General features: G+C 41.3%; 1 protein-coding gene and 1 long non-coding RNA gene across 2 annotated transcripts in view; both read right to left on the bottom strand.

Moving 5' to 3' along the window:
• LOC117485200 (thyrotropin-releasing hormone-degrading ectoenzyme-like) overlaps nucleotides 1-9,647 on the bottom strand; it is a 178,938-nt gene extending 169,291 nt beyond the window's left edge. The window contains exons 1-2 of the mRNA XM_034133737.1: nucleotides 8,616-9,647; nucleotides 1,687-1,931 (exon numbers count right to left, since the gene is read on the bottom strand). Coding sequence (XP_033989628.1) covers nucleotides 1,687-1,931; nucleotides 8,616-9,083 — 713 coding nt within the window. The 5' untranslated portion in view covers nucleotides 9,084-9,647. The remainder of the gene's footprint in view (nucleotides 1-1,686; nucleotides 1,932-8,615) is intronic.
• A 118-nt stretch (nucleotides 9,648-9,765) lies between these two features.
• Nucleotides 9,766-12,984, bottom strand: LOC117485202. Its single transcript, XR_004556206.1, has 3 exons — nucleotides 11,420-12,984; nucleotides 10,244-10,295; nucleotides 9,766-10,034 (listed from the first exon to the last, which is right to left on the bottom strand). It is a non-coding gene; the product is annotated as an uncharacterized LOC117485202 (long non-coding RNA).
• Nucleotides 12,985-13,853: the final 869 nt, after the last annotated feature.

The raw sequence follows: 13,853 nt of genomic DNA, 5'->3' as shown, positions 1-13,853 counted from the left end.
CACATTCACACACACACACACACACACACACACACACACACACACACACACACACACACACACACACACACACACACACACACACACACACACAGTATTGTATGAGAGAGGTTCTAGTTTGAATTGAGGTGAATATTTGTAATGTTCAGGTTGTTGTGTTTAATATTCATGAGAATATTTGTCATTGTTCAAATGATAATAAACAAACATATAAAGCATATTTGTCCACTCATATGTTGATAAGAGTATTAAAAACTTGAAAAATATCCCTCTAAGGTACATTTAGAACAGATAAAAAATGTGCGATTAATTTGCGATTAATCGCGATTAAATATTTTAATCGACTGACAGCCCTAATATAAATATATATAAACATTTCAAACAAAAATGTTACTGTGTGTTCAAGAAATGGACAAAGCATCTTTTTCTTCATCCAATCACAGGAGAGCTCTTCAGATTTAATCAATTAGCTCCGAGCCTGTGTGTCTGCTATGAGTGACACACACACACACACACACACACACACACACACACACACACACACACACACACACACACACACACACACACACACACACACACACACACACACACACACACACACACACACACACACACACACACACACACACACACACACACACACACACACACACACACACACACACACACACACACACACACACACACACACACACACACACACACACACGGTAATACATGTATCAGCAGTCTGTTTCCCATCAGCACCATGGGGAGGAAATCTGATGTGGAAACAACTCTGCAGCAGAGGCTTATGGGAAATTCATAGGGAGGGAGTGAGCGGTGTGTGTGTGTGTGTCGGCGTGTGTGTGTGGTTTGATAAGTGGAACACACACACACTTCCGCAGCAGCAGCAGTGTGTTTGAGTTAATCAATGTCATGAATGTGAAGCTCTGACCTTTTTCTACTCCAACCACCTGCTGCTGTGGGAAGACGTGTGTGTTTCAGTGTGTGTGTGTTTCAGATTGTGTGTGCAGAGATGGCAAAAGCACACACATCCTTTACTCAAGTAGAAGTACAGATACTCGTGTTTAAAAATACTCTGGTGAAAGTAGAAGTACTGACTAAACTTCTTTACTCAAGTCAAAGTAAAGAGGGCTTTGAAATGTACTTCAGTAAAAAGTACCCATAACTAGCAGCTGTTTTAAAGAGTACCTGACCTCCCTTTATATTAATAGAACAATAATGTCATTGTTAGCTAATGAATGTTTCCATGCTGAACAACGGCAACATGACAACGTTTTCATTGGTCCCTCTTCTTTAGAGAAGACCAGGAAATGATGGATACACGGATCGTGTTCAAATCAATAGGCACGCAATGACTCTAAATAATAATGATCACGCCACCAAACACACATTCAAACTAAAGGAACCAGCCTGTTTGGAAAATGTGAGAAGTAGAAAGTACAGGTATTTGTGTTCAACATGTAAGAAGTAGAAAGTACAGGTATTTGGGTTCAACATGTAAGAAGTAGAAAGTACAGGTATTTGGGTTCAACATGTAAGAAGTAGAAAGTACAGGTATTTGTGTTCAACATGTAAGAAGTAGAAAGTACAGGTATTTGGGTTCAAAATGTAAGAAGTCAAAGTAAAAAGTCGTCAGAAAAATAAGTAGTGGAGTAAAGTGCGTGCGTGCGTGCGTACCGTTTCTCTCGGTGCAGTGTGTAGGAGCTCCTGAAGAAGCCCAGCAGCTCGTCCTCGATGGCGGCCTCGAAGCTGATGTTCAGCCGGTAAACTCGGAGCGGTTTGAGTTCTCGGTGCAGAACGACCACGTGCATCTGAGTGGTCGGATGGGGGAAGTGGCGGTGGATTCTCATGGCTCCGCCCCCTGGTCTGTTGGCAGGGCGACCGTTGGCTCCGCCCTCTGCCGTGACGGACACACGGTCCACCTGAAGAGACAGAAGCAACAACCGTTAACACAGAGAGACGTTTCTGTGTTGGTCCCTGAAGGCAGCATCTCCCACGTCCAATGGGATTTCTCCATTTCTTGATTTTGGATTATTGCAGATAATAATCTCAACGTTTATGACACTTACACGTTTTGTTGGCTGTTTAAGTACTTTACCTGCAGTGAAATCTGAATATTGCAGGGGTTTTTCTAGAAGAATATAGTACAACATCACGCCCCGCCCACTTTCCGGCTAAAATCCAGCAGATTTTGGTGACTTTGTGATGTCACAATGTTTTTTTGGGTTGTGCAACCATTAGCCAATAACCAACCAAGGTAACCCCCCCCCCGACCTTATCACCTGAATCTCTTCCATTGTGTTTTTTTAAACCAATCATCTCTCAAAGGGGCGTGGCCAGCAGCAGCTCATTAGCATTTAAAGCTACAGACAGAGAATCAGCACTTTTGAAACTGGGCGGAAACAGAGGGGATTATGGGATGCTGCAATGATCTGTTTGGTGTTTGGAGCCAAACACTTCAGAGACATGTTCTGTATATATCTGAGACCTATAATATATTTATGAAAAACAGTATAATAGGGGACCTTTAAAACAATTCAACCATAACTGAATGCATGAAAATGTGCGTTCGTAATGTCAATTAACATCCAAACGTGCCATAAAGTGTCTCTCTTCCTTATGAACAAATGTAAGTACTATTTGAATTCTACCAAACGTATCCTCAAATCTTCGGTGTATCAAAATATGAAATGCTGTAAAAGAGATAAATTAATCAACGCTATTGGATAAAAATGGAAATTGAAGTGGGGGAAACTTCTGTCATCATTAAAACAGAGTGCAGCAGTGCATGATGGGAACATGCCCGACAGAAAGAACCATTTGAAACCTCGGGGCCACACACCAATCAAACAGTGTGTGTGTGTGTGTGTGTGTGTGTGTGTGTGTGTGTGCGTGCGTGCGTGCGTGCGTGCGTGCGTGCGTGAGCGTGCTTCTTTGATGAATGAAGTGATCGATACGAGCAGAGCGCCTGCTGACACGGAGAGGAAAAGTCGGGGATTAAAAGAATGTTTTTCAAGGGTTTTTTCTGGCGAGTCAGCGAACGCAGCGTGATGCCTTCAAATGCTCCACTCGAACAGAAATGGTTTTTAATTGGGTTTGTTCGATAATTGGTTTGATTTCTCGGCTCACAACTCGTCACTGTCTGGTCTTTTTAAACCGCCAAACTTGCTCATGTTTGAAAGTTGAATCTTGTGTTTGTTGATCAATAAAACGTACATTTTCCTCAAAATAAACAAACTTGTTGTGCCTCGGAGGGAAGTCTAAAAGCTTTTTGTGGTTTTCCCTTCCTGTAGTGTGTTCTATAGGTTTGTGTGCATGTAAATGGTCTGGAAAGGCTAAAATCCCAAAGTTCCAAAACACAGTGACATCACTATGGAACCACTAACGCTTCTATTGGCTCCAACACATTGTACGTGATAGGCTAAGGGGCAGGACATCTCTAAGCTGGTTGACCAATCACAACAGAGCCGGCCAGCTAACCAATCAGACCAGAGAGGACTCTTTAAAGTAGAGACACTACATACTGATATACACCTGAACATCAGCAGGAGAGGACTCTTTAAAGTAGAGACACTACATACTGATATACACCTGAACATCAGCAGGAGAGGACTCTTTAAAGTAGAGACACTACATACTGATATACACCTGAACATCAGCAGGAGAGGACTCTTTAAAGTAGAGACACTACACACTGATATACACCTGAACATCAGCAGGAGAGGACTCTTTAAAGTAGAGACACTACATACTGATATACACCTGAACATCAGCAGGAGAGGACTCTTTAAAGTAGAGACACTACATACTGATATACACCTGGACATCAGTAGGAGAGGACTCTTTAAAGTAGAGACACTACATGCTGATATACACCTGAACATCAGCAGGAGAGGACTCTTTAAAGTAGAGACACTACATACTGATATACAGCTGAATATCAGCAGGAGAGGACTCTTTAAAGTAGAGACACTACACACTGATATACACCTGAACATCAGCAGGAGAGGACTCTTTAAAGTAGAGACACTACATACTGATATACACCTGAACATCAGCAGGAGAGGACTCTTTAAAGTAGAGACACTACATACTGATATACACCTGAACATCAGCAGTAGAGGACTCTTTAAAGTAGAGACACTACATACTGATATACACCTGAACATCAGCAGGAGAGGACTCTTTAAAGTAGAGACACTACATACTGATATACACCTGAACATCAGCAGGAGAGGACTCTTTAAAGTAGAGACACTACATACTGATATACACCTGAACATCAGCAGGAGAGGACTCTTTAAAGTAGAGACACTACATACTGATATACACCTGAACATCAGCAGGAGGACTCTTTAAAGTAGAGACACTACATACTGATATACACCTGAACATCAGCAGGAGAGGACTCTTTAAAGTAGAGACACTACATACTGATATACACCTGAACATCAGCAGTAGAGGACTCTTTAAAGTAGAGACACTACATACTGATATACACCTGAACATCAGCAGGAGAGGACTCTTTAAAGTAGAGACACTACATACTGATATACACCTGAACATCAGCAGGAGAGGACTCTTTAAAGTAGAGACACTACATACTGATATACACCTGAACATCAGCAGGAGAGGACTCTTTAAAGTAGAGACACTACATACTGATATACACCTGAACATCAGCAGGAGAGGACTCTTTAAAGTAGAGACACTACATACTGATATACACCTGAACATCAGCAGGAGAGGACTCTTTAAAGTAGAGACACTACATACTGATATACACCTGAACATCAGCAGGAGAGGACTCTTTAAAGTAGAGACACTACATACTGATATACACCTGAACATCAGCAGGAGAGGACTCTTTAAAGTAGAGACTCTACATACTGATATACACCTGAACATCAGCAGGAGAGGACTCTTTAAAGTAGAGACACTACATACTGATATACACCTGAACATCAGCAGGAGAGGACTCTTTAAAGTAGAGACACTACATACTGATATACACCTGAACATCAGCAGGAGAGGACTCTTTAAAGTAGAGACACTACATACTGATATACACCTGAACATCAGCAGGAGAGGACTCTTTAAAGTAGAGACACTACATACTGATATACACCTGAACATCAGCAGGAGAGGACTCTTTAAAGTAGAGACACTACATACTGATATACACCTGAACATCAGCAGGAGAGGACTCTTTAAAGTAGAGACACTACATACTGATATACACCTGAACATCAGCAGGAGAGGACTCTTTAAAGTAGAGACACTACATACTGATATACACCTGAACATCAGCAGGAGAGGACTCTTTAAAGTAGAGACACTACATACTGATATACACCTGAACATCAGCAGGAGAGGACTCTTTAAAGTAGAGACACTACATACTGATATACACCTGAACATCAGCAGGAGAGGACTCTTTAAAGTAGAGACACTACATACTGATATACACCTGAACATCAGCAGTAGAGGACTCTTTAAAGTAGAGACACTACATACTGATATACACCTGAACATCAGCAGGAGAGGACTCTTTAAAGTAGAGACACTACATACTGATATACACCTGAACATCAGCAGGAGAGGACTCTTTAAAGTAGAGACACTACATACTGATATACACCTGAACATCAGCAGGAGAGGACTCTTTAAAGTAGAGACACTACATACTGATATACACCTGAACATCAGCAGGAGGACTCTTTAAAGTAGAGACACTACATACTGATATACACCTGAACATCAGCAGGAGAGGACTCTTTAAAGTAGAGACACTACATACTGATATACACCTGAACATCAGCAGTAGAGGACTCTTTAAAGTAGAGACACTACATACTGATATACACCTGAACATCAGCAGGAGAGGACTCTTTAAAGTAGAGACACTACATACTGATATACACCTGAACATCAGCAGGAGAGGACTCTTTAAAGTAGAGACACTACATACTGATATACACCTGAACATCAGCAGGAGAGGACTCTTTAAAGTAGAGACACTACATACTGATATACACCTGAAGATCAGCAGGAGAGGACTCTTTAAAGTAGAGACACTACATACTGATATACACCTGAACATCAGCAGGAGAGGACTCTTTAAAGTAGAGACACTACATACTGATATACACCTGAACATCAGCAGGAGAGGACTCTTTAAAGTAGAGACTCTACATACTGATATACACCTGAACATCAGCAGGAGAGGACTCTTTAAAGTAGAGACACTACATACTGATATACACCTGAACATCAGCAGGAGAGGACTCTTTAAAGTAGAGACACTACATACTGATATACACCTGAACATCAGCAGGAGAGGACTCTTTAAAGTAGAGACACTACATACTGATATACACCTGAACATCAGCAGGAGAGGACTCTTTAAATTAGAGACACTACATACTGATATACACCTGAACATCAGCAGGAGAGGACTCTTTAAAGTAGATACACTACATACTGATATACACCTGAACATCAGCAGGAGAGGACTCTTTAAAGTAGAGACACTACATACTGATATACACCTGAACATCAGCAGGAGAGGACTCTTTAAAGTAGAGACACTACATACTGATATTCACCTGAAAATGAGCTTAATATCTCTTCTTACATTTTCCTGTCAAGTTGTAAGACCTCAGTTTAGTCCTCTCTGTCTACAAATCAGCAATACGGCCAGATTTCAATGGACTTCACTGCCGATATTCCTTGTTTCCAGTTTGAAACTTCTTTACTTAACATCAAGCGTCATCTATAACCTAAATTTCCCAAGTGTACACAACCCATTAACATCTATCCAGTGAGCACATTCTTGCTCCCAGCCAATATTTTACATTGCATTTCTTAATTTATAATAAACAATAGTACCTGTATTTAAGTGTTGATATGTTTGCCTCAGCAGGAATTGGAAAGTTTGTGAAAGAAAAACCAAATGAAAGAAGCTTTGGGCCCTTTTTTACTTTGCTGATCGTCACATTAATTTTGCACCCGTGACATTTATTCCGTGAGAATTAAAGAGCACTTTGCAGGAGTGTTTTCCTCTCCAGTCGGTTGTATTTTTATCCACCTTGTGTTTTCCCCTTTATAAAAAGATAATTGTCATGCACGGTACCTTAGGAGACCTGCCTGGCGCCCAACAACACCTCTTAATTCACAGCGTGCTCACAAACAAACACAAAAGGAGTCTGCGGGGCTTTTTAATTGGCCTGTGCCCAAATTAGACGGATTTATCCTCCTCTCACATTAGCCCAGATGACCGCCCTGAAAAGTCATGTTGCTCGGCGTTTCTCTGAGGCTTTCTCCCAACGAAATCTAATTAAATAAATAAAGAAATCGGCTGAAACAGCAACTTTGATGGTTAATTAGCCTCGTTGAGAAAATCTCTGAGGCCAAATCTGGAAATAAACATGCTTTGTTAGAGAGCGGCTTGTTTTCCTACGGAGAGACGAGGCTTTGTCTGCACGTCATCAAACTGTGTGCATCCACAGCGCCTCTAAAAGGGGTCAGGGGTCAGGAAACCCAAGTATCTCCGCAATTATCATGTCTGGTGAAGACCTTATTGAGCATTTCGTGTATTTTGCATTGAATGTCTTTTAAAGACCCTTTAGATATGTATTTTTATCAAGAAAAACGTTTTAATGATCTACAATTCAATATATTATACCTTTATTTTGAAAATCCCATTGGAAGTTTTTGCCTCCAATAAACTCAGATTGACTGAAAAAAAATGTGTTAGTAAGTAATCATAGATAAACTAATTATCAGGCAATTTCTTTGCACTGCACTTCTATTAATAACCTTTTTAATTTGTATTTTGACAACATTTTGGGTTGTGATTTAGTCACTTAAATGTCAACAAGTCTCCATATGCTAATATTTTTGATGTTTTAAAAGCTTTTTTGCTAATACCCTTTCATTCTTTATCTTCTCGATACTTAATTTTCCAACTAAATGTAAGAACATTGGTTTAAAAGGTGGTTTAGCAGCTATGATATTGCATTGGAACACACCGTAGTACTGCTTCTATGAGTTGACGACCAGATCGAACGTGTGAGTACACTATTTCTACGTTAAGACGTTTTCTGGTCATTAAAGACTGCCCATGCAGGCCATCATACCTCAAGGCGGTCGATGTGTTAGCTGAGAAACATCTCACTTTTTCAAAGCATTATTGTCTTCTGAATCAAGCTATTATCGTTTGCCATGATCTGCATGTCACAGATGTTACAATGTTCCTCAAGACATGTTTACCAAACACTTCCACAGATTTCTCTCCATTAAGCCACCGTACCTCCAGGTGGTCTTGAAAGAATGATTGTCTTCTATCTGACTTCAAGCTATTATTGATCGGCATGTCACAGATATCACTATGTTCCTGAAGACATGTTTACCAAAGACGTCCACAGATTTCTATCCATTAAGCCACCGTACCTCAAGGCGGTCGATGTGTTAGCTGAGAAACATCTCACTTTTTCAAAGCATTATTGTCTTTCATCTGAATTTAAGCATGTCACAGATATCACTATGTTCCTAAAGACATGTCTACCAAACACTTCTAGAGATTTCTCTCCACTCAGACGTACCTCGAGGCGGTCGGTGTGCAGCACGATGAACCTCGTGGCGTTGATGCACTCCAGCTCGATGCTGACCTCCCCGGAGAAGGTGAAGTTGTCCATGTAGACGGCGATCCTCAGGTCATAATGCCGCGGCCTCAGCGTTCCCGGCAGCCTCAGGTTTCTCCACGGCTGAACCCCTTCCTCGTCGCCTCTTTCTCCTTTACTTCCGTTCAGTTTGGTGGACCCTCGAGATCCCGATTCGCCCGTCGCGACATCTCGACTCCCGCAGTCCTCGAATCGGACGCTGAGCACCACAGCCACCGCCGTGACGATGATGAGGGTGAGGATGCTCAGAGCGAAGCCCAACACGAGGCGCTTGTGCACCGTGATGTGCCGCTCCGTGGTGCGAGGGCGGACCACCACCGTCTCGGCCCATTGGTCCGAGAGGCCGCGGCCGTTCCTCATGGCGCCCGGGCTGCTGTCGTTTAGCCCCATAGCGCTAAAACAAAGAGTCCAACAGCAAAGAGATGCCTCCAATAAATGGGGTTTGGAGCAGAAAGAGATTCATTTATGCTTAAGTCTTTATCCAGATGGTTTGCGGATGACTTAACGTCCTTCAAAAACAACAAAGGAATGCCCTCAACGTAGAAGGTTAGAAACAGGTTTTGGCTCAGAAAGAAATATAATAACGCCAAGATCTTTATCTCATTTTATGGAGGCCTTTATCCAGATTGTAGAAGATGTTGACTGACAAAGAGACGTGTTGGTGTTTGATAGCACCAAATGTTCAGGGTCCAAGGTCAGAAAACTGATTTTGGATCAGAAAAAGATTCATTAATACCAAGGTCTTTATCCAGATTGTTTGCAGCAAATCAAGGGAAAAAAGAGGGATGTGTTTGTGTTTGAAGGTCCCAATTCTTCCCACTCTCAGTTCGTCAAAAACAGTAAAGAAATGTCCTCGAGGTGCAAATCAGAAACAGGTTTATGCTAATGTCTTCATCCAGCTTTTCACAGAGGATTCAAAGCGAAAAAGAGACCTTTTTCGTGCATCTGATGGTCCTAAATCTTCCCACTCTCAGTCTGTCAATCCTCCAGTCTGTGCGGCAGGTGCGTTTCTGAGCATCTTCACCTCTGAACCTAAAAAAAAAAAAACGTCCTTCAGCTTCTCTATCTCGAGGTAGAAAACCGTCTCTGCTGCACGTCTTACATTTCAGGCAACAGAACTGACAAACCAGAAAAGATGAGATGGTCGTGTGCGTTTTGGTTTTGCGGTGAGGAGAGGAAGAATAAAAAATCAATGCTGCATGGCTCGATTTCAAGATCTACAGGAGGCAGAGGAAGAGGAAGGACAGGAGGAGGAGGAGGAGGAGGGGGAGGTGTGTTGTTCAGGATGTGGCTATACAGTGAGCGTATCATCCATAGGCCTTCTCTGGGAATCAGCTAAACCTAGAAGACAGAAGAAAGCCTCGTTAGACCTGATTTGTCAGGAAACAATCTGAGGCAGCTGAATTTGCACACAGATTTTGCATTAAAAAGCACTTTTAGATGGACATTATTCATTTTGAGCTTTAAAAATTGTAATTTCATCAACATGCATAGTCTTTTTCTGGGAATCAGCTACAAATGTTGAGCTTTAAAAATTGTCATTTCATCACCATGCATCAGTGAGCGTCTCATATATAGGCTTTCTCTGGGAATCAGCTAAACCTAGAAGACAGAAGAACGCTTTGTTATAACCCGATGTGCTGGGAAACAATCTGAAATTACACTTCAGCTGAATTTGCACACAGATTTTGCACTATAAAGCACTTTTAGATGATGGAAATTACTGATTTTGAGCTTTAAATATGGTAATTTCATCAACATGCATCAGTGAGCGTATCATCCATAGGCTTTCTCTGGGAATCAGCTAAACCTTGAAGAGTGAGAACTGGAATAAAGCCTGGACACAACCCTATGTGCTGCCAACCAACTGAAGTCACACTTTAGCTGAATTTGCACACAGATTTTGCATTAAAAAGCACCTTGAGATGACGGAAATTACTGATTTTGAGCTTTAAAAATTGTCATTTCATCAACAGGCATAGGCTTTCTGTGGGAATGAGCTACACTTTGAAGAGGTTATAAAGCCTTCGACACCAGCCTATGTGCTTCAAACCAAGTGAAGTCACACTTTAGCTGAATTAGCACACATTAAAAAGCACTTTCAGAAGATTAAAATGTCTCATTTTGAGCTTTAGAATTGGTTATTTCATCAACACGCATCCCAAACACTGATCCTAGCTCACACTCACAGCAGGGGGTATTTTCTCCAGGTCGTCATAAAGTTAATTTGTTCTGAGTTAGAACTGCAGTGAGGCATAAACGAACCCCTATAGGACTATTATGGGATTATTATCATGATACAGTGGGACATTAGGGTCAGTATTAGGAGCCACTGATGCACTCGAGTATCTCCAAGATTATTATGATTACACTTCAGGTTTGGAGTCCGGTAAAGATCATAGTCGACAAATTATCAGCCAATATTTTGCATTTTGACTAAATTATTAACCATTTAAACCTTAATTTGTTTAGAATATGACAACATGTGTTACCCAGGACTTGCTTTTTAACATGAAAAACCCAAGATAACATTTTATAAGACCATTTTTTACATCATATTTCTCTTAATAGCCCTTTAAATGTGCATTTTTGTCAAGAAATGTACTATATTCATGTCACAACTGTTGATTTAAATGTTGTTGAGACGTGTTTTAGAGTCACCACATGTTATTCAAATAAAATAAAAATACATTTATTGTTATATAACGAAGAATTGTACGACTTACCCTTTAAGAATATTGAATTAAAAGGTTATTTTCCAGGTATATTTGCATTGAAACCAACCACTTGAATGGTTTAAACTCCAGCTCCAGGTTATAATGTTCTTTCTCCGTTAATATTCTGCAGATAACGGTGCTTCCTCTCGGTAATAACTCTCCCTCTCGGTCCTCAGGAGGGTAAATTGATGATTTACGGTCAGCACGGGGGTTATTTCACCGTGCAGGAGGTGGTTCACTCCACCGGGGCTAAACGGTGCCCCACAGACCGTGATGGATGAGAGATAGATTCAGAATGATTGATACCGGGGATATATCGATCCGGTGGAGGGGGCACAAACCGGGGGAAAGAGGCTGTTTTTATCCGGTAGAAATCCAAGAATCAATGCAGCCTTTACCGAAATCAATCCGGTTTTAAACGTGAACGTTATCCAGTCCCTGGGCGAACGGAAACCCGGTGATTATTAGGTCTTATTATAAAGGGAGACCTCAGTCCTGAGAAGAACCGGGGCCTTTTCCCGTTAAAATAAAAAACACCTGCTTTTGTATGCTCTTATTTACCGAGGGTGAATTGTCAAGTGCCACCGGGACTGTCCGTTAAACTGATCCGTTAGTTTGAACACAAGGAGTTGGCTGTTAAACGTCAGAAATCCGGTACTGATCCGTTAAATCAACCGGGAATCCGTTACAAGAGCAAACATCAGGGGAACATTTAGAAACAGATCAAACACAAAGTGATCTGTTCAAACACCGGGAATCCGTTAAAAAAACAACTAATGGCCTCTTTTGTAACAGTCACCGTTAAACCAGCTCAAATGTCAGTTTGAACACGAAGAGTTGGCTGTCAGAAATCCGGTATTGATCCGTTAAATCAACCGGGAATCCATTACAAGAGACAACATCATTTTTGTAAATGTCACAGATTAAACACCGGGAATCTATTGTAACAGTCACCAGGACTTTCCGTTAAACTGACGTTAAAAACCGTTATGGACACAACTAAATCCGTTATTGGTCCGTTAAACGAACCGGGAATCCGTTATTTAAAACAAACTAAGGGTCTCTTTAGTAATTGGTCACCGGGACTGTCCGTTAAAACACCTCAGATGTCAGTTTGAACACGAAGAAATCCGGTATGGAGTTGGCTGTCAGAAATCCGGTAGCCTATTGATCCGTTAAACCAACCGGGAATCCGTAACAAGAGGGAACATTTTTGAAACGTCACAGATCAAACACCGTGAATCCGTTAAAAAAACAAAAAACTGGGTCTATTTCTTTTTGTAATGCTCGTTAAATCTCTACCGGGATCAGGTAAAGATCCCTGATCCGTTAAAGAGCTCCATCATTAAACCCGGGTCCCTTTCCATTAAATCCAAAGTAATGAACCGGGTCCGGTGGATTATATCCCGGGTATAAAACCGGCTCAGACCCCTCCGGTGCTCCGGGGTTTCACCGGATCATCCTCAACTTTTTAAGCCCGCAGAGAGCTGCTGCTCCCGGTGAGGGAGAAACGTCTTCATTAACCGAGCGGGAGGTGAGGAAGATGATGATGAAGAAGAAGAAGAAAGTCTCAGCTACCGTTCAGCTGAGAGTCCGCGAGCGGTGTGAGACTGAGCGCGAGCTGCTGCTGCTGAGAGGGAGCGAGGCACGCGTTCAGAGAGAGAGGGGGGTGGGGGGGGGGGGGGGGGGGGGGGGGGAGTGAGAGAGAGAGGAAGGGAGGAGAGAGAGAGAGAGGAGGGGGGGGAGAGAGAGAGACAGAGAGAGGAGGGGAGAGAGAGGGAGAGGAGAGAGTAAAAGTACTAACACTACAGTGAAAATATACTCCTTTAAAGTATAAAGTACTTAAAGTATTCAAAGTTAAAGTAGGAAACATGCAGGAAAAAAATCATGAATACATTAAAATAATAAATATCTTCCCGAGCTGCAGCTGTGAAATGTTTTTATACAAAAAATTATTTAAAAAATCAAAATAAATGTGTATAAAACTACATATATCTACTTTTACTGAAGTACAAGACCTGGGTACTTCTACTTTTACTCAAGTACAAGATCTGAGTACTTCTACTTTTACTCAAGTACAAGATCTGAGTACTTCTACTTTTACTCAAGTACAAGATCTGAGTACTTCTACTTTTACTCTAGTAATCTGAATACTTCTCTGGTGGATTATGAAGTGATGCAGAAAAAAAAAAATGTATTTAAGTACCTACAATTTCTACAAATACTTACGTTTGATTTGCTGGAACTACGAAAAGTTTCATACGAAAAATGAGAAACAATTAATAACAAAGATGCTGTCTCTGTAAACCCACTACTCACTTCAGGTGTACTTTAATAAACTGTTGGAAAATGTGCTCAAAGTTTCTCAAAGTACTCTATACACTCTGGAGTTATAAAAACAGACAAAACGAAATGAATGTTGAGAGGAAAGAGTGTTATTTAA

Source organism: Trematomus bernacchii, unplaced genomic scaffold (assembly GCF_902827165.1).
Source record: "Trematomus bernacchii unplaced genomic scaffold, fTreBer1.1, whole genome shotgun sequence".
In the NCBI taxonomy this organism is placed as follows: domain Eukaryota; kingdom Metazoa; phylum Chordata; class Actinopteri; order Perciformes; family Nototheniidae; genus Trematomus; species Trematomus bernacchii.
Note: the sequence above shows the minus strand (reverse complement) of the source record. Positions and strands in the feature narration are given on the sequence as shown.